The 21,173-nt window shown below is 44.8% G+C and overlaps 1 protein-coding gene across 3 annotated transcripts in view; it reads right to left on the reverse strand.

Moving 5' to 3' along the window:
* cpne4b (copine IVb) overlaps positions 1-21,173 on the reverse strand; it is a 369,673-nt gene that overhangs the window by 40,761 nt on the left and 307,739 nt on the right. For 2 of the 3 annotated variants that reach the window (XM_059652028.1, XM_059652029.1), the window contains 3 exons: positions 5,989-6,087; positions 5,789-5,875; positions 3,670-3,729 (listed from right to left, as the gene is read on the reverse strand). In XM_059652028.1, coding sequence (XP_059508011.1) covers positions 3,670-3,729; positions 5,789-5,875; positions 5,989-6,087 — 246 coding nt within the window. The remainder of the gene's footprint in view (positions 1-3,669; positions 3,730-5,788; positions 5,876-5,988; positions 6,088-21,173) is intronic. The other variant, XM_059652031.1, reaches the window with a different exon arrangement.

Consider the following 21,173-nt stretch of genomic DNA (forward strand, 5'->3'; position numbering starts at 1 on the left):
TGGACTGGTTGGACCGAAGGGTCTATTTCCATGCTGTATTACTCTATGACTCTATGTCACTTTAGTGAACAGTATACTAATATACTGCAGCTGCAACACATCACCCTCTTCAGCATCTTTATTGTGTTCTATTAAACTAATTATATTTCAAGTTTGGAAACGTCACTCAACTGTATTGTTATGTATGATATACAATGTTATTTAATGCGATATTTTATTCTTGCAACTATTGGTTTCATCTACGATCTCTCCTTAGAGGGTAAAATCTTAAAACCTAACTACAACTAACCTACCTGCTCTTTTAGATACTGGATTTGAACAGTTGCCAGCTACTGGTAGCTGAAAAATGGTATAAAATACAACACTTCCTTTCCCCTCTGCAATGAGTTCTCACCTGCACTAAATTCACTAAACTCAGTCCTCATTGTCCCGAAAGCCTGGCTACTTTTCTAGAATGCTGGGAACTCACACCCAAGTTCTAAGAGCTCATTCAGCTTCTGCCACATCAAATAACACCTCTTCAGGCAACCACTTTCCACTGAGTGACAGATCTGAAACTGGAAGACAGTTTCTTTTGAACTAGGCTTACAGGTTGTGGGTTTCAGATCAGAATGTGACTCTCAATCTAATTTACAGCTCAAGAGAAAAAACTGACCAGATTCCCATGTTAGTGCTCATTCCTTGTTTTCTCCACTTTGTGCTCCCACACTCATTGAAAGGCCCGTACATTTGATTTGATGGAATGTGGTGCCAGTTGGAGGGGTTGGTAGGCTTCAGTGGCAGGCCATGTTAATTGTGTTGCTAATGGGGGATACTACGGACTGGTGAAATGTGGCTTGGTCACTTTGCTGAACACAGATGGATGATAGGATTGGGGAGTGGGAGTGATGGACCCTGCTCCTCCACAGTATCTGCAACACCCACTTTGGTGAGAAAGCAAGGAAACAGGATACAATCCCAATGAAAAGAAAGGAAGTTAAGGAACAGCACTGTGATGAAGAGCTGAGTTATTTGCTCCATGTCACACAATCTGGCGTCCTCACACACCGCTTCAACAGACCTTTCCTGATCGCATGACAAGCAGGTTCCAAATGAAAATATCTGTCAATGTCACACTCTCCCGATCGCATTTCAATCCAAATCATGGTTTTCCTTTTGCAGCCACTCCCATTATGGTAAAACCGAGTGAGCCTGGAGGCTGGGTTTTCTAAAGCAGGGTTACAGGAGAAGCTTAAAATCATTGATTCGCAGGACATTTTGCTTCCTGCTTCATAAGCCATTAGATCTTCAAACTCTTATATTTCGTACCATACTGTCTCCTTTTTGCTGCTTAGAATCAGATTTCATTTGAAAATTGCTCCACTGAAGGGTTTTGGCACAATTCACTTAAAGGGTGCTATGTAAATGAAAGTTGTTGTCATCTTAGGAATGCTACTTGGGGAGAGCAAGGGTCAGGCAAGGGGAGGGCAAGCTATTGATTCATTGTTGCAGCCGAGTTTTTCCAAGACATTGGGTGCACAGCAAAGATAAGTGTTTATGTAGCATCTTTAGCATTGTACTCAGTCCCAACGTGCTGGGAGCGTCACAAAGCAGAATCTGACACTGAGCTACGTACGCTGAGTGTGGCACAGGTGGCTGACAGCTTGGGCAGTAGGGTAGGTTTTAAAGGATAGTACAGATGGAGAGGTTTAGACAGGGAATTCCAGAGCTTTAACTCTACACAGCTAAAGGCACGGTGCCCAATGAGCCAGAATGAGGGCAGTGCTTGATCGACTGGGAACCAACATGGGTTGGCGAGAAACAGTGGAATGGGACTCGCTGTGAGATTTAGACATTCACAGTCTTGTAGAGGGAGCAGGTTTGGAAGTTTGGCAGCTACCACAGAAAGGCTAGCGCTGGAACTGGCTCCAATCTCCCAATGCCCAGCAAAACAAACTAGGAGACTTCAGGACAATGGTTTATGTGGTCACCAGCAAGTGATCTTCATGCATCATCACCCCTCACTCAACTCCCAAACCAGGAGGGAGGGTCCCACATCACCGGCTGGGAAATGTAATCTCTCTCTATCCTTGAGATAACAAGGTGTAGAGCTGGATGAACACAGCAGGCCAAGCAGCATCAGAGGAGCAGGAAAGCTGACGTTTCGGGTCTAGACCCTTCTTCAGAAATAGGGGAGGGCAAGGGGATTCTGAAATAAATACAGGCTTGAGGTGGGAGGAGTAGATAGGTGGGAGAAAAGGAGGAGGGGACGAGCTGGGCTGGTTTTGGGATGCAGTCGTGGCGGGGAGATTTTGAAGCTTGTGAAGTCCACATTGATACTATTGGGCTGCAGGGTTCCCAAGGGCATGTTTGCAAGGTGGTGAAAAAGGCACTTACCTTCATCAATCATGGCATAGATTACAAAAACGGGAAGCCATGTTGGAGTTGTATAGAACTTTTGTGAGAGCACAGCTAGCGTACTGCATGCAGTCCTGGTTACTACATTACAGGAAGGATGTGATCGCACTGGAAGGAATGCAGAGGAGATTCACCAGGATGCTGTGTGGGATGGTTCTGAGGATAGGTTGGATAGGCTTGGGTTGTTTGCAGTGGAGCAGAGGTAACTGATGGGTGAGCTGATTGAGGTGTACAGGATTGTGAGGGGTATGGACAGAGTGCTTAAGGAACAGCTGTTCCCCTGAATTAAAGGGTTAGTTACGGGGGGTGACGGGTGCAAGGTGAGGGGCAGGAGGCTGAGAAGAGATGTGAAGAAAAACCTTTTTTAGCCAGAGTGTGGTGATGGTTTGCAATGTGCTGCCAGGGAGGGTGATAGAGGCAAGTTGCCTCATATCCTTTGAAAAGCATCTGCACGAGCACTGGGCACCTCATAACATTCACGGTATGGGCCAAGGGGTGGTAAATTGGATTAGGTTGCACATCAGGTGTTTCTCACCTGTTGGTGTAGACTTGATGGGCCAAAGAGTCTCTTCTGCACAGTATTATTCTCCGAGTTTGAGAAGAATAGACTTTCAGAGGACAATATGGCTGGTGTGGGTGTGGTGTGGAGACATGTCTGGTCACAGGGGAAATGTCAGGGGTGGGGCTAAAGGTTGACAGTAGTTTCTGGATGTGGTAGTTGGCAAATTCAGTGACAGCTCAGAAAGGCAGCAGCAACCTGGACTAGAATGGAGCACTAAATGGCCACACAGCATCCCAATTCTAATTCCATTGGAGTTTTGTTTCTTTAACTACTCTATTCTGCTCAGGGCCTGATGCCCCCTCACCCCTTAGGAAGTCTCTCAGCATTGACGCGTTCCAGTGTTAGCTAGACATAAAAAGAGAAGGCTTTACAGGTAGACTGTGCCAATGTTTCCTTGCCCTCATCAATCTCTGAGGGGGCCCCGATTTGGACTTTCCACTCTGAGCTCCACAGTTGCTGCAGCAGCTCTCCCTAATTAAGACTTTCAAGGCCTTTGCTGAGCGTTTTGTTCAATGTATGAGTTTGAAGCCTCAACAAGTCGAATGCTCCACACTGGAGACAGGGGAAGACCACTTGATCGTGTGGTACCCACAGCTCAGCCTTGAGCCAATCGTTCAAATACTTGTGCCCATTAATAACCAACTCAACAGTTATAGCAGCAAAAGCTGGATTTACAATCGGATTAAAATCTGTAATGAAGAGTCACTTACTGTAAACTGAATCTGACACCCACCCATGATGTAATCAAGGAAGGAGTGCATCTTGTGGATCTGCAGGTCAGGAAGAAAGGTCATTACTTTCAGCAGCAAAATCAGATCCTTCACTCAGATGCTGTTAACGAGAGTCATTATCATGTTAAAACACTTGAAGGTGTGTGGGCAACATGATGACCAAAGGCTCCTTAGACTACACCTTCCAAACCCACCGCTGCCATTTTTTACTGTAGCAGAAACCTGGGATTCACTGCCACAATATATTATTGCTTAGAGCTTTCAGGACTCAGATTGAGTAAAGATAATGAGGGCCATGCAGGTAAGACACCGAACAAATTGAGTTGGAGATCAGATGTGATCGAAGTGAATGATGAACAGGTTGGGAGGGGATGAATGGACTCCCATGAGGGAATGTTGAGCAGGGTGGGTCAATAGCCATTGGGCTTCTAAGGAATGAGATCTCATTAAAATCGAGAATGTCCTGAGGGGGCCTTGACATTGGGAAGGCATTCCCACTTCTCGGGGTGTCTGGAATGAGGGAGAACAGTCTAAAAATAAGAGGTCTCCCATTTCAGACCGAGATGAGGAGAAATGTTTCCTCTCAGAGGGTCATGACTTTGCGGAATTCTCTTCCTCAGGGAGCAGTGAAAGCTGGATAATTGAGAGTATTCAAGGCCTAAGAGGGCGAGATTTTGATCAACAAGAGTGCAAAGGATTAGGGGGAGACGGGAAAGTGTAGGTGAGTCCACATTCACATCAGCCAAACCATCAAAAGGCAAAGGGGGCTCGAGGGGACCAGAGGCTGATTCCTGTTTGTAACTGCTTTGTGTTCCCATGTAAGAGTTCACAGCAGCTAACGCTAATTAAAAAACCACGTTTGTCCATTCGCTATGTCCATGACCCAGTGACACAGAGAAACCCGCCCAGTTCCTTTAGCCTAATGGAGAAAGGTTTGCACGCCCCAAACTGAAAGTTTCTCTCTCCCCGAGGCTTACTTTGCTGACAGGAGGCGAGGTAGGGCTAGTCAAAACCGGTGCCTAGACCAAGACGCTACAATTTCCCAAAACGCAAGGAACAAACTGCCAACAATACAGATCTTCCCCATGGGGTGTTGGGGAGGGGGGTGGCATGAACTAGGGGTGGGCAGGGGGGTTGGTGGTGTGGCTAAGGAGCAGATAGAGTCCAATTGTTAGCCATACTACAGAAAAATTTCATTGTTCAGTGGGTTCATCAGATACAGGAGTAGACCATTTGGTTCTTCAAGCCTGCTTCTCCATCCCATAAGATAAAGTTAAGCCTTCAACTCTAATTCCACGCTTCTGGCTCAGAAGAGATTTACCAGGCTATTGCCTGGATTGGACGGTTTGAGGTATAAGGAGAGGCTGGATAGGCTGAGACTTTTTGCTCTGGAGCATAGGAGGCTGAGCAGTAACCTTGTAGAGGTTTATAAAATCATGAGGGGCACAGACAAGGTGAATAGCAAGTGTCTTTTCCCCAGGGTGGGGGATTTCAAGACCAGGGGGCATATTTTCAAGGTGAGAGGAGAAAGATGAAAAAAATGACATGAGGGGCAGCTTTTTCACATGGAAATTGGCTCATGTGAAATGAACTTTTGGAAGAAGCGGTGGATGCAGGTGCAGTTACAATTAAAATACATTTAGATAATTGTACGAATAAGAAATGTTTAGAGGGATATGGGCCAAGCTCAGGCAGGTGGGACTGGTTTCATTTTGGATTATGGTTGGCATGGACTGGTCAGATCAAAGGGTCTATTTCCATGATGTATGACTCTATACATCATGATATAACATATCCCTTAATTCTCTTCATGTCCCAAATCCTACCGATCTCATTGTTGAGTGCAACAACTGAGCATCTACAGGTAAGGAATTCCAAACATTCACAACTCTGTGTGCAAAGAGGTTTCTCTTCAACCCAGGCCAAAACCCCAACTCCCTGTAGTGTAACTGTGACCTGTACAGATCAAGACTCTTCAATCTGGGGGAAACATTCTGTCACAGTCAACTGAGTTGGGTCCTCTATCATCACATAGGGCCTGTAATACTTTTGGTTTTCACATCTACAGGCAGTGAGAGGCAGAAGAAGGGAGACTCACTTTACAGAGGTTGAGAATGACGATGCCAGAGTTCTTATAGTTTTTCTTCTTGACTTTGTATTTGTGGTTGATGCATTCCCATTGAACCTGTGATGAGATAAAGACAGGGACAACAAAGCTTATTGGTTTTACAGTAGTGTGGAGCTAATACATTTCTGTAGAAGCATGAAATGCTCAAATGTAAAAAGTGCTTCCCCTACCTGTCTGCCATCCATTGCTCCACGCATTTCTGAAAAGGTCGATGTAAATTCTCCAATAAAGTCATGTTTACCATTGGAGTCCCAATCCCAGACTATCAACTAAACAGACAAGAATACTCAGGTACATTCACGGGCATCCAATGCTTCAATAATATATTCCGCTCATTTGCTTACAACCCATCTGCACATTCTACAGAAGATGAAACTAAAAATTACTTACACACTTACAAAAAATCAAGTTGTACAGGAACAGGAGTAAGCCAGTCATCCCTTTGAGCCTGCACTACAATTTAGATTAGATTCCCCACAGTGGCCCAACAAGTCCACACTGCCCCTTGAAGAATCCCACCCAGACCCATCCCCCTATAACCCACACACCCCTGAACACTACGGGCAATTTAGCATGGCTGATCCACCCAGCCTGCACATCTTTGGACTGTGGGAGGAAACCGGAGCACCCGGAAGAAACCCGCACAGACACGGGGAGAATGTGCAAACTCCACACAGACAGTCATCCGAGGCTGGAACCAAACCCGGGTCCCTGGCGCTGTGAGGCTGCAGTGCTAACCACTGAGCCACTGTGCCACCCCGTGTGTGTGTGTATCTGTGTCTGAATGTGTGTGTGTATCTATGCGCGTGTGTGTGGAAGTGAGAGTGTGCGTGCATGCATGTGCGTCTGTATGTGTGTGTTTATCTGTGTGTGTATCTGTGTGTGAATTATCTAATCTAATTACATTACCTAATTGAATACAAATATTCTGATTGTGGTCTGATCTCCACGTGCCCTCAACAGGCTCTCTCGTTGGTCAGAAGTCTATCTATCTCTGCCTTAGAAATAATCCATGTCCCAGCTTCCCCACTCTCCAGAGAAGAGAGTTCCAAAAACTCATGACACTCTGAGAAACAAATTTCTCCACATCTCCCACTTAAATCTGAGGCCTTTTACACAACATCTCTTAGTTCCAGCCTCTCCCACAAGGGAAACACTTTTTCAGAATCCACCTTTCAGGACCTTTTTGTTTCAATAACATCACCTCATTCCTCTAAACTGTAAAGGATATGGTTTCAGGTCCTGTATCTAGGGAAGGATGCGCTGATGTTGCTGAGGGTTCAAAGGAGTTTGCAAGAATGATCCTGGGGATGAGGAGCGTAGTTATATGAAGAGCAGTTGAGGACTCTGGGACTGTACTGGATATATTGTAGAAGGATAAAGGGGGGGAATCTGTTTAACACTTACAGAGTACTGAGAGATCTGGTTTGAGTGGACATGGAGATATTTTCACTCAGTGCTGAGACTACGATCCAAGGTTACAGCCTCAGAACGAAGAGATGAGCCTTCAGAACTGAGATGAAGGGGAATTTCTTCAGCCAGGGAGTGGAACTCATTGTCACAGAGGGCTGTGGAAGCCAAGTCATTCAGTGTTTTTAAGATACTCTTGACAAAGGTTCTTGATTAGTAAAGGGATCAAGGGTTACAGGAAGTAGGCAGGAGAATGGGGTTGAGAAACAGATCAGCCATGACCGAATGGCGAAACAGACTCAATGGACCGAATGGCTTAATTCTGCTCCTACATTTTATGGTCCAGCCTGTCAGTCCTTAACTCATATGATGATTCCCTCAGCCCAGACCACAGAGTCATGGATATCCACAGCCCTTCAGCCCAACAAATCTGGGGTCTAGGCCCGAAATGTCAGCCTTCCTGTTCCTAAGATGCTGCTTGGCCTGCTGTGTTCATCCAGCTCTACACCTTGTTATCTCAGATTCTCAACCATCTGCAGTTTATACTATCTCTGAAACAACCACTTGTTCTCATCCCATTTTCAAGCACGTGGCCCAGAGCCTGTATAACTAGCATTACAAGTGCACATCTGCATTTGTCTTAAATATTATGAGGGTTTCTGCCTCTCCCACTTTTATGAGCAGTGAGTTCCTGATTCCCATCACTCTCTGTGCAAAGAAAATACCCTCACGTCTCCTCTAAACCTCCCACCCCTCGTCTTAAATATAAATATTTAAAGGTGTGTAACTCACACAAAAATGTCAAATATTCTTGGAGTACTGGGCACGGCTGAGGATTATAGAGAGGCAAATTTACACTATTGATTCATTGGAAAGTTGCTCTTGTGGTCATTTGAATATATGTTTATCCCGGAATAAACCAGTTTTAATTCAGTATTGACTCTCCTATGAGCTGCACACAATTTTGGGCAACAAAGCATGGAGCTGGATGAACACAGCAGGTCAAGCAGGATCTTAGGAGCCCAGGGCAGAAATGGCTAGCACGAGGGGTCATAGTTTTAAGCTGGTTGGTGGAAAGTATAGAGGGGATGTCAGAAGCAGGTTCTTTACGCAGAGAGTTGTGAGAGCATGGAATGCGTTGCCAGCAGCAGTTGTGGAAGCAAGGTCATTGGGGTCATTTAAGAGACTGCTGGACATGTATATGGTCACAGAAATTTGAGGGTGCATACATGAGGATCAATGGTCGGCACAACATTGTGGGCTGAAGGGCCTGTTCTGTGCTGTACTGTTCTATGTTCTATGTTCTAAAAGCTGACATTTCAGGCCTAGATCCTTCATCAGATGAAGGGTCTAGGCCCAAGACGTCAGCTTTTGTGCTCCTAAGATGCTGCTTGGCCTGCTGTGTTCATCCAGCCTCACACTTTGTTATCTTGGATTCTCCAGCATCTGCAGTTCCCATTATCTCTGATACAATTTTAGTCTGTTCTGCAAACATATCACATTAAGGTGGGATTGTGGGTTCCCATCAATGAAACAAATTTGGGTTGGATAAGCTAATAACAATCCTGCAGAGAAATTGCAAGATATTTATTTTGCTGAGCAATTGTTTTAAAAGTTCAGTCTTCATAGAAAGGCAGTTTATAGATGGGACTGAAACAAACATGAAGAACACTAAAGAGATTCATCAGGCCTGGTGGCATATCTGGAGAGAAATACAGAGTTAATGATTCAAGTCCAGTATGGCTTCTTCAGAACGGAAAGTTGTTGGAAAATTGTACTGACAGAGGCAGGAGCCCAGCAGTTGTTCATGGTGGAGAAAAGGAGACATAAATCAGAAATAGTAGGAACTGCCGATGCTGGAGTTTGAGATAACACGATGTAGAGCTGGATGAACACAGCAGGCCAGGCAGCATCAGAGGAGCAGGAAAGCTGACTTTTCGGATCTGGACTCTTCTTCAGAAATGGGGGAGGGGAAGGGGATTCTGAAATAAATAGAGAGAGGGGGGAGGCAATGATGGAAGGTGGATAAAGGTGCAGATAGGTGGAGAGAAGACAGACAGATCAAGGAAGTGGGGATTGTTCCGGTAAAGGTGAGGGTCGGTCGGGAGTTAGGTTGTGGATTGGTCAGTTGAGAGAAGACGAACAGGTCAAGGAGGCGGGGATGAAGCTGGTAGGTAGGAGGTGGGGCTCGGGGTTGGTCAGTGATGCGGGAAGAGCGGATAGGTGGGAGAAATGATGGACAGGTCAAGGAATTGGGGACCAGATGGGCGGGTTTTGGGATGAGGCTGGGGGAGGGGAGATTTTGAAGCTTGTGAAGTCTACTTTGAGACCATTGGACTGCAGGGCTCCCAAGCAGAATGTGATTTGCTGTTCCTGCGACCTTTGGGCGGCATTGTTGTGGCACTGCAGGAGGCCCAGGATGGATATGTCGTCCAAGGAGTGGGAGGGGGTGCTGAAGTGGTTCGCGATTGGGAGGTGTTGACATTTGTCGCGAACCGAACGTCGGTGTTCCACAAAGCAGTCTTCCGCTTGGTTTCCCCAATGTAGAAGAGGCCACATCGGGAACAGCGGATACAGTATATCACATTAGCAGATGTGCAGGTGAACATCTGTTTGATGTGGAAGGTCTTCTTGGGGTCTGGGATGGGGGTGAGGGGGGAGGTGTAGGGGCAGGTGTAGCACTTCCTGCAGTTGCAGGGAAAAGTGCCAGGGGTGATGGGGCTAGTGGGGAGTGTGGAGCGGACGAGGGAGTCACAGAGACAGTGGTCCATTTGAAAGGCAGATAAGGCTGGGGAGCGAACAATGTCCTCGGTAGTGAGGTCAGTTTAAGTGTGAAAGGGAGAGAATTAGTGCTTTTTGCTAAGTGTAAAATAGATGAGCGACAAAAGGCTGTAGGGAATGTGGAGGACAGAATGTAAGGGAAATGGAGAACAGACAAAATGTGGCCAGTTTCAAATGAAGCTGGCCCAAGAGTGTATGACACGCTCAAGATTTTGCGTGCTCCACTTCAACCAAAAGACACACGCTATCAGACATGTTGCATAAGTCTGAGCAACACCTCAATCCCAAACCACCAGAGATTGCAGAAAGCTGCTGGTACTGTGTGCTATGCTGTAGCGGAGAAAATACAGCAGGAGCTGAAGAAACCGGAGACAGAGAACCTGATCACAAATGTCGATCAGTATGACTGAGCTCCTCCCACAGGTTTAGCACCAAAGGCAAATGGTCGTTTAAGATCCCGTGCGTTAGAAGGGTAAAGCACAGTAAGGCATCTTGATAATCACAAAGAGCACACTTACAGCCAGTAGATGTGAATATATGGTGATTTGATTAGATATTATGAGCATGTGTGCAAATTTGAATACCATTCATAATGTAATTATGCATGCTTATGTGAAGTAGAATGAACACTGTTGGATACAGAGGAGAAGTAGTCTTTTTATTGGAAACCATTTAGAATCATAGAGTCATACGGCATGGAAACAGACCCTTCGGTCCAACCAGTCCATGCTGACCATAATCCCAAACTAAGCTAGTCCCACTTCCCTGCACTTGGCCCATATCCCTCTAAACCTTTCCTATTATAAATGTGCCCGCATCCACCACTTCCTCTGGAAGTTCATTCCACACACAAACCACTTGCTGTGTAAAGAAATTTCTGGCAAATGATATAAAACCATTGTTTTGTAGCAAATCAGGGAGTTGTGAGCCATCTTTGCAGGGTACACCTCACATGCTTGCAGAAATAAACACTTTTTTTTAGTCCTGTTCGGTCTTTGAGAGACCATAGGGTTAAACAATGTCCCTTTCAGCGAGGATTATAAAGTAACTGTAAATCGTCTACAAGAATGTCATCCAGCCAATAGTTTGCAAAACACGGGGGAACTGCTGACTATGTTGTTGGCAGGCCAGATGTTTTTCCACAACTACATCTAACAAGTGCCTGTCTCCAAGTTGAATTAGATGACGATTCAAAGTTATTTTTGAGTACCCAGATGGGTCAGTTTCATTTTCGCTGACTGCCATTTGGCTATTGATCCAGGCGCTGGAATCTTCGAGGGCTGAGGAATCAAATCTTTCAAGAAATTCACAGAGGAGAGTGCTATTTGGATGACAGCATTATTTCATGTCCAAATCGGCAGATGCACGGTGACAGGTTGATGGTATCTTTTCAATATTTGGAAAAGAACAGTGTCCAGGTGGAGAAAGTCAGATGCAAAATGTTTCAAAATTCTTTCGAGTAACTTGGGTCACAGGGTTAACAGCCAGAATAGCACTAGAGTAAAGACAAAGATATTTATCCCTCATTGATAAATATCTTGCTATATCACTGTACATACATTGGACACTGTATTTCCTGTATTGCAACAGTGTACCCACACTTCCAAACTATACCATTGATTTTATGTACGCTGGGAAGTCCTGAAGTTGTGAAAGTTGCTATATAAATGTAATTTTTAAGCCAGAGGTTTGTGTACTTTTCCAGCATGTAGCAGTCGGTGAAGCAGAGTGTAATATTTTGCTTTTTGACCAGTCCATCCACAACCTGCCTGCCTAACCTTGGCCCTTGTATCTCTCCTCATATTTCTATGGGAAAAGTCCACATTTAGGGCTGGAAATCAGCAGGCCACAGACTCATCCGGCTCCAAAACCCAGGCCTGGTCCCTGGAGGGGTGCAGCTCCCAACATTCACCAGGAAACCTGACATCATGTACAGCAACATCTTAGGAGCACAAAAACTGATGTTTCTGGCCTAGACCTTTTCTGATGAAGGATCTAGGCCCGAAACGTCAGCTTTTGTGCTCCTGAGATGCTGCTTGGCCTGCTGTGTTCACCCAGCCCCACACTTTGTTATCTTGGATTCTCCAGCATCTGCAGTTCCCATTATCGCTGACACCATTTAGATCAAAGCAGAGCTTTTGAATGGTTGGCATCTCATCCAGTGCTTTCAACATTCATTCCCTCCAACACTGGCGCATTGCAGCATCAGATGCACTGCAGCAACACACCAAGGCTTCTTAAAAAGCACCGTCCAAACCCACAACCACCTCCCTCCAGAAGGACAAGGGCAGCAGAACACCACTCCCTGCAAACTCCCCTCCAAAGCCCACAAACCAAAACTGAAAGGACTGTGGATGCTGCAAATCAGAAACTAAAAAAAAACAGAAGATCTCAGCAGATCTGGCAACATCAGTGAAGAGAAATCAGATTTAACATTTCGCGTCTGGTAACCTTTTCTCAGAATTGATGGTAGCGAGGAAAGTGCTGGTTTATACGCAGTAGATAGAGTCAGGGGAGGGGGTAAGGAGAAAATGATAAAGGGGGATAGAGCCCAAAGAGAGAGAAGAACAGTTGGGTAGGCGAAGGAGTGAATAACAAAGCAGAACCTCTCAGGGTGGGCATGCCCAGAAGAAATATGGCAATGAATTAAATACTAAATAAGAACCGAAAGAGCTGCGGATGCTGTAAATCAGGAGCAAAAACAGAAGTTGGTGAAAAAACTCAGCAGGTCTGCTGACTTGGCAATATATCACTGTTCCCTCAGCATCATTGGGTAGTCCCTAACAGTATTCTGGGTCTACCCACCTCACACACAAACTGCTGTGGTCCAAGATGGCAGCTCACCATTACTTTCACAACGGCTATCAGGGACAGGAAATAATTACTGACCCAGCCAGTGATGTCTGTATTCTACGAAAGAATAAAAGTAACGGTCTGAACAGGCCTGCTGTCCACTTGCCTTCAGTTTGACCAACTCCAACTTACAAACAGTGTACATCACCTCACAGGACGAGTTTCAGCCAGACATAGGCTGGGCTGGGGCGTGGGGGAGGGGTGGCTATCAAATGCAACATGGAGGGAGGAAAACTGATGAACCGGCAGTGTATTTGGCGAAGGGAGGGAAAGGGACGGATTATAAAACCAGGAATGAGGGAGGAAGCAGTGTGTGTGAGGAGGAGGAAAACGGATCTGGAAAGGGGAGTAGATCATTGTAAAGAGATGACATCAAAGGGAAGGGGAAATGGAGAGATCAAAGGCCATAAAGGGAAGGGGAAAGACAAGTCAGAAAACCAGAAATAGACAGTGCAAGGAGAGAGAAAGTGGCTAGGAAGACGGAAAAGGCTGGGACTGGTTAGGAATCGGAACAGCGTGTCAACATTAGTTATGAGAAGAGGCTGAATTGGCTGGGGCTTTTTCCCTGGAGTGTCCGAGGTTGCGAATGCCTTGTAGGCGCGTTTGTAAAATCATGAGGGTATGAATAGGGTAAACAGCCAAGGTCTTTTCCCCAGGGTAGGGGCGTCCAAAACTCCAGGACATAGGTTTAAGGTGAGATGGAAAAGATTTAAAACGGACCGCGGTTGGGGCCAACTTTATCACACAGCGGGTGGTGCATGTATGGAATGAGCTGCCAGGGGAAGTGGTGGAGGCTGGTACGATGACAACATTTAAAAGGCATCTGGATTGGTATATGGCTCGGAATGGTCTAGAGGGATATGGGCTAAATACAGCCAAATCGCACTACTTCAATTTAGGAATCTTGGTCAGTATGGACAAGTTGGGCTGAAGGGTCTGCTTCTGTGTTGTATGACTCCATGACACTAAGGGGATGGGGCAAAGTTAGCTAGAAGATTAACTTAAATTGGAGTGATGCCTACTGTAGATCATTGTATCATTGTGATCTTTAGATATTCTTTGAGTGATAGGACACCAGATTGAATTCTCCCGAGGATGGAAATAAAGGGTTTGCATTTACATATCACCTTTCACAACCACATAATGTCCCAAAGAGCTTTCCTGCCAATGAAGTACTTTTGAAGTGCAGTCACTATTGTATAGTGGGATATGTGGCAACTAATAAGCACATAGTAAGATCCCAGCAACAACAAGGAGATGACAGCTAGACAGCTCACTCTTTGATGAAGTTGAGTGAGATTCAAGCATTGGCTGGTGTACAAGGACTCGAAAATACAGCATCTGTCACAGAGGTGAGACAGCGAACCTCCTACTGGGGAAACACTGATCTGGAAAGGGACAGAGGCTTCAAATGGCAAGGGAACTGGAGAAAAATGCCCAGAATGAATGGCTGTCAGTAAAAAGAATATCTGTTAAAAGGAACAGTGGAAGGAGATGAAAGTAGAGGATAGACAGGGTCTCCTACCTCCCTGAGTTGCTACAGAGAGGGCATGGTGTCTTTGAAGATGGAATGATGGGAAGCCTGGAAAATGTTGACTCTATCTGTTGCAAATTCAGCAGGGTCCATTTGACTATTCACAATATGTAATGTACCTACTGTACTCAAAACCAAACTGTGCCTGCGAAACTCTGAACATAATCTCTAGCATTAGACGTGATTTTGCAACTCAGCAGCACTTGCTCAATATCACTGCATGTGTCAAAAATGCTACACACTGCAGACAAAAGGAATATGTCCAGTATTGTGATTCTGTTTGAGATAAACAAGTTGACCAACAAATTGTTTTGCCAAAAGTAGACAATGTTTGAGATCCCAGGTGCATATTTAGAGAATGGAGCCACAAAATTACATTGTTTTTAAACAAACAAAATAAAATGTTAGAGATATAAAGAAATATACACTATACACAAATATATATAGATATGTAAAAATTTAACTCTAACATCTAGAGTTAATCAGTTAAACATAGGTTAACAGGCAAACTGGGGTTGAACACCCCAAGAACACATCAGTAGCATATATAGTCAAGTCAGGTCCCATGGATTTCTCAGCAACAAACTAAGATATCATTAAATCTCATCAAAATTTTGCTTCCATAACAAGGAATTCTAATTCTTCAGTTCTGAAGATCTTGCCTCAGACCTCCAGAAATAATAACTCCTATTTAGCTTTGGAGATCTTCCTGCACCTTATTTGGTCTTCTAAAGATTGTTGTACATCCTGATTCAAGTTTAGAATGACCCGGTGACTGCTAACCACCCCGCTGCTAAATCTCTTCTGAGATGATGCCCCATTGATTCAAAAGGTTACATTGCAGCTCCACAGAACAGACAAGCAATTCAACTTCGTTAGGCTGTCACAGGCACTGAATTTCACTCAATTCCAATCTCTTCAGAGACTAACTACCTTCTCTGACTGAGTCAAAAACTATCTTGTGAACTGTTGTTCAGTGACCCTTGAAATGGTCTCAATGAACCATTGAATCATCTCTAATTACTCAGCTGAATCAAATGTAACTTGTAGTTGAACATCATATGACAATCTCCATAGGTCACTAGCTTCCACAGCAGAAGTGGACACAGAAAGGTAAATGGATTTTTTCATGCCACACATTGCACTTTTTTTGGATTAAACACAAATTGGGGTGGGGGAGGGGGAGGTGAATTGCTCCTTGCTGCATTCTCCATGGCAATGCCTTAGCCAATCAGAGAGGGTTAGCTATCCAATCTTTCTTTTCCACACAGTATACACTGTTGTTCTTCATGAAATTTTGCATTCTTGAGACGGTTGCTGATGATTTCAAGATGAACAGCTTTGATAACATGGATTTTTCCTTTTCCCAGCAATTCTCAAGTTCTGTACCACCAAGTAACTCTATCAAAACGTTTAAGTCTTCCTGGTAGTCCCAAAATATTAATTTGTACATTAGTTGCTACATTTCTAGGTGTTTCATTTAAAATTTAATGTCTTCCTGTGTAACAGTAAAATAACAGTTATCACGCTCTTTAACTCAATGCTCCATACATTTAAATTGTTCTAGTGTTTATGCCCATCGCAATAATCTAATGCAAGGCCATTACTCTTGACTCTGTTATATTTATAGTCTTACTTTATCAATTTGGGAAACTCAAAATATGATACTGAAAGAACACAGAATAGTACAGCACAGGAACAGGCCCTTGAGAGCCTCGGCCATACACGATGCCTTTATAAACTAAAACCTTTTGCCTCTATATGGTGCATATCCCTCTATTTACTCCTATTCACGTACCTGTCAACACAGCTCTTAAATATTGCTGTTGTATCTGTCTCCACCACCTCTCTGGCTGCACATTCAAGGCACTTGCCACCCTCTGTCTAAACCTATCACTATGATTTCATCTCTTATATGTAATGCTAAACCTGGTAAAGAGAATCATCAGTAACCCTCTGTTAATATTTAAAAGAGAACCAGATTTTAGCATTGAGTTTTAGTAGATATTTTCTCCATACCCTACCAAGCACGAGGCTCAAGACCCAGCTCAACCTGAACCAGTGTTTTAGAAGAGTCCAGGATAACGTCCCGGCTCTCAAGCACCTCTCAGAGCAGATGAGTTTGAGGGGACATTTGATCAAGTCGTACACAATTACATCAGGCTCCGATAAAGTGGAGAGATAAAATCTCATTCTTTAACAGGATGCAGGTCATAGGGTCATGGAGTTCCACAGCATGGAGACAGGCCCTTCGGCCCAAACTGGTCCATGCTGACCAAAATGTCCATCCATGCTAACCCCATCTCCCTGCATACGTTCTAAACCTTTCCTTTCCATGTATTGGCCCAAATGCCTTTAATGTGGCTGGCCAGAACAGTATTTGTTGCTCACCCCAAATTGCCCAGAGAGGACTTCAACGCCACTGCAGGTCTGGAGTCACATGTAGGCCAGACCAGGTGAGGATGGCAGTTTCCTTCCCTGAAGGACATTAGTGAACCTGGTGGGTTTTCTCAATAAACAACAATTGTTCCAAGGCCATTAGCAGCCTTTTAATTCCAGATATTGTTTCCAATGTTCAAATTTCACCATCCGCCGTTGCAGGGTTTGAACCTGGATCTCCAGAACATTACCCGGGTCTCTGGATTAGTTGTCAAGTAATAATACCACTTGGTTATTGCCCCCCTGTGAGCCGACAAGGATTGAAGGCTTTCTCTGCAGGAGTCCTCCCCTTTTTCACTGGTGAGTCAGTGGAGAGTGTTGTATAACATGGTCACGGGCAATCGTGGGTTAAAAAGGTTCCCAGACTCCCAGTAAACTGATAACTTCTGCTGCATGTTCATACATTGGCATGAGCCTTCATTAATTTGAAAGGGGTTTGTTCTTAAAATGTTGCTTGTACTTGAGTCCTGCCCTGAGCACCTGGGGCAGAATGGGCAAGGAAGAGGGTAGGGGACAAGTGGATGGGAGGATATCCTCATGGATCTGCTCCTCAGGCTGGCCAGGAACAGGTCTGGGCGCTAGAAAGGACACGAGGCTTGACTGCCTGTCTCTCTTCACGGTCGCATCTCTGGAAGCTTGCAGCGAACACTAATATGCTTGAAACCTTTCCTGAACTGTGGACACTACATGAGATTGTGTACATCATACACCTCTGCTGCCAAAAAATTACTTTGCAATTTAAATTGATAAGTTTCTGATCATTTTTCATTATGCTGCAGTGTCTCTTTAAGGCGTTGAATTGAGTTGATTGTTTTATTGGTATAAGGTGGTTTTCTGGGATACTGGATGTTGCTAGGTGGGAGGTGGGGATGTGTAATGCTGGTGTCTGTAAATAAATCTACTATCAGTAAAAGAAGTTATGTTTTATTTAATACTGCACCATCTGGCTTGAGATCCAACTAATGATGCACTTTGCAAGAATCTATCATTTACTTCATCCTTTCCTACATGTGTTTTTCCAAATTGTTTCACTGTCAGTGTGCATCCTTCCCCATTTCCACCATTTATGACCTACTCTCTAATCCATTGTGGACAACTCCATAGCAGCTTGGCTAATACACATCGCTATGATCCCTCTGATATTCTGGAACATATTTGATGATAAATCTGTCATTTTTAGTCTGTCTGGTGATGCTGCTGTAGTCACCAGAGACTCACTATCCAAGCTGATTGGAAATGATGGCAGTACAGATTGACATTTTATTTCTATCGGCTGGATGTGGTAGTTATTTATTGATGTGCACGAGTTTGCAGTCACCATACAACACGCTGACACGGGGTCATGGGGGATACTACTGCCTGCTTTCCACGCTCTATACAATCTCCTTCCTCTGCTTTCTTACTCAGAGAGCCAAAAACTATTCTCAAGCCTCAAAAATCACCAGGAAAGTTCCAACTGTCTGTACTTTCTCCCAGCTCCTACTCAATTCCAGGGCGTGACTTTGTCACACATTGGCTCTGTCATTCCCACCCTAAGGAAACCGTTGTACATGTAGGCAGACAACCCTCACATGACTCAGGAATGTTGTTTCAAGAGAAGAGCAAAGTTCAAAAGGTGGCACAGTGGCTCAGTGGTTAGCACTGCAGCCTCACAGCGCCAAGGACCCATGTTCAATTCCAGCCTCGGGCGACTGTCTGTGTGGAGTTTGCACATTCTCCCCGTGTCTGTGCGGGTGTGCTCCGGGAGCTCCGGTTTCCTCCCACAGTCGAAAGATGTGCAGGCAAGGTGGATTGGCCATGCTAAATTGCCCGTGGTGTTCAGGGCTGCGTGGGTTATAGGGGGATGGGTCTGGGTGGGATCCTTCAAGGGGCGGTGTGGGCTTGCTGGGCCGAAGGACCTGTTTCCACACTGTGGGGAATCTAATCTAAGGAGAAGTACAGCACAGAAACAGGCCTGTCGGCCCTCCAAGCCTGTGCCGATCATCATGCCCCAACTAAACTAAAACAAAACCTTCTGCTCTTATTTGGTCCGCATCCCTCTACTCCCTTCCTATTCATATAACAATCCAGACGCCTCTTAAATGTTGCCAATGTGCCTGTTTCCACCACCTCCACTGGCATTGCTCCTACCACTCTCTTTATGAAAAAACTTTCCTTGCGCATCTCTCTTAAATTTTCTCCCTCTCACCTTGAACATGTGTTCCTTTGTCATTGAAACTTCTACCCTGGTAAAAAGCCCCTGACTATCCACCCTATCTATACCTCTCAATTCTGTAGACCTCTATCAGGTCTCCTCTCAGCCGCCATCTTTCCAATGAAAATGATCGTAGTCTTTTTAACCTTTCCTCGTGGCCAATGCCCTGGAGACCAAGCAACATCCTGGTGAACCTCCTCTGCACTCTCTCCAAAGCTTCCACATCCTTCTGGTTACGTGGTCACCAAAACTGCACACCATACTCCAAATGCAGCTTAACGAGGGTTTTATATAGCTGCAGCATGTTTGCCAACTCTTGTACTCCATGCGCCATGATGACACGCATGCCATATGCCTTCTTAATCATTTTGGGCACTGTGTTGCCACTTTTAGGGGTCCGTTGTATGTTAATGTTCCTAATAGTTCTGCCATTGACAGTATAATTCACACCTAAATTTGATACACTAAAACACTTTTTTTTTCTGAACTAAACTCCATCTGTCATTTCTGTGCCCAACTTGCCAAGCTATCTATATCCTGTTGCATCCTTTTACAATCATTGGCACTATTAGCACCTCCAACAATCTTTGTGTCATCTGAAAACTTACTAATCAGATGACGCACATTTTCCTCCAGATCATTTATGCACTACAAACAACAGGGGATCTAAGACTGATCCCTGTGAAACACCACTAGTTACCGGTCTCCATTCTGAAAAAAACACTTCCACTGCCACCCTCCATCTTCAATGACCAAGCCAGCTTTGTATCCATTCAGCCAGCCCAGCCCAAATCCCATGTGATTTTAGATTTTGCACCAATCTGTCATGTGGGACATTTTCAAATGTCTTATTAAAGTCCATATAAACTACATCCACAGCCTTCCCTCATTAGCTTTGTCACCTTTTCAAAAAATTTGTTCAGGTTGGTGAGGCACGACCTTCCTGGTATAAAACCATACTGCCAGTCACTAACTGGTCCATTTGCTTCCTAATGTGCATCTGTCTTGTCTCTCAGTGTCTTCTCCAAGAGCTTCCCCAGAGCAGTCATTAGACTTACCAGCCTGTAATTTTCTGGATTATCCCTGCTTCCTTTCTTAAGGAAAGCAAAACATTGGCTAATCTCCAGTTCTCTGGAACCTCGTCTGTGGTCAAGGAGGATGTGAAGATATCTGTTAATGCCCTAGCTATTTCTTCCCTTACCTCTCACAGTAACCTGGGATAGATGCAATCTGGTCTTGGGGACTTAATTATCTTAATGCAATTTAGGATACCCAAAACTTCCTCCTTTAATATACTGGCATGTTCTCGAGTGTTCACATGCTCATCCCTGACCTCATCATCAGTCATGTCCTTCTCCTTTGTTGATTACCGATAAAAAGTACTCATTGAGGATCTCTCCTACTTCCTGTGGTTCCATGCACAAGTCCCCTCCTTTGTCCTTGAAGGGGCCTACTCTTTCCGTTTCTACCCTCTTTCTCCTCTTATATGCTGAAAAAGCCTTGTGATTCCCCTTGACCCTGTTTGCTAAGGACATCTCATGGCCCCTTTTAGCCTTCCTAATTCTGCATTGAAGTTCCTTCCTAATTTCTCTGTACTCCTTAATCGCTTTGTCAGTTTGTAGCTGCGTAAAACCATTGTAGGCTTCCTTTTCCCTTTTGACTAAGCTTACAATTTCCCTTGTCATCTATGGTTCCTGGAGCCTGCCATTCTTATTTTGCAGGGACACGCAAGTCCTGCATTTTAATTAATTGGTCTTTAAAAGCATCCCACATGCCAGGCGTAGATTTTCCCTCAAATAACTGCTCCCAATCCACATTCCCCCAGCTCCTGTCTCACGTGGATGTAATTGGTCCTTGCTCAATTAAATATCCTCACCTGAGGAGCACTCTTGTCCTTGTCCATGACTATTCGAAATCTTATGGAGGTGTGGTCGCTAAGCCCAAAATGCTCTCCTCCTGAAACATCAATCCCCCGTCCTGGCTCATTCCCTAGCACCAAGACCTGTGTGGCCTCCTTGCTGGTTGGATTGTGAACAAACTGTCTCAAAAAGCCCTCCTGGACACATCTAACAAATTGCTCACCATCTGAGCCTTGGGGTCTAAGGAAGTCCCAGTCAACAAGAGGAAAGTTGAAGTCACCAATC

This window comes from Stegostoma tigrinum, chromosome 2 (genome assembly GCF_030684315.1).
Source record: "Stegostoma tigrinum isolate sSteTig4 chromosome 2, sSteTig4.hap1, whole genome shotgun sequence".
In the NCBI taxonomy this organism is placed as follows: Eukaryota; Metazoa; Chordata; class Chondrichthyes; order Orectolobiformes; family Stegostomatidae; genus Stegostoma; species Stegostoma tigrinum.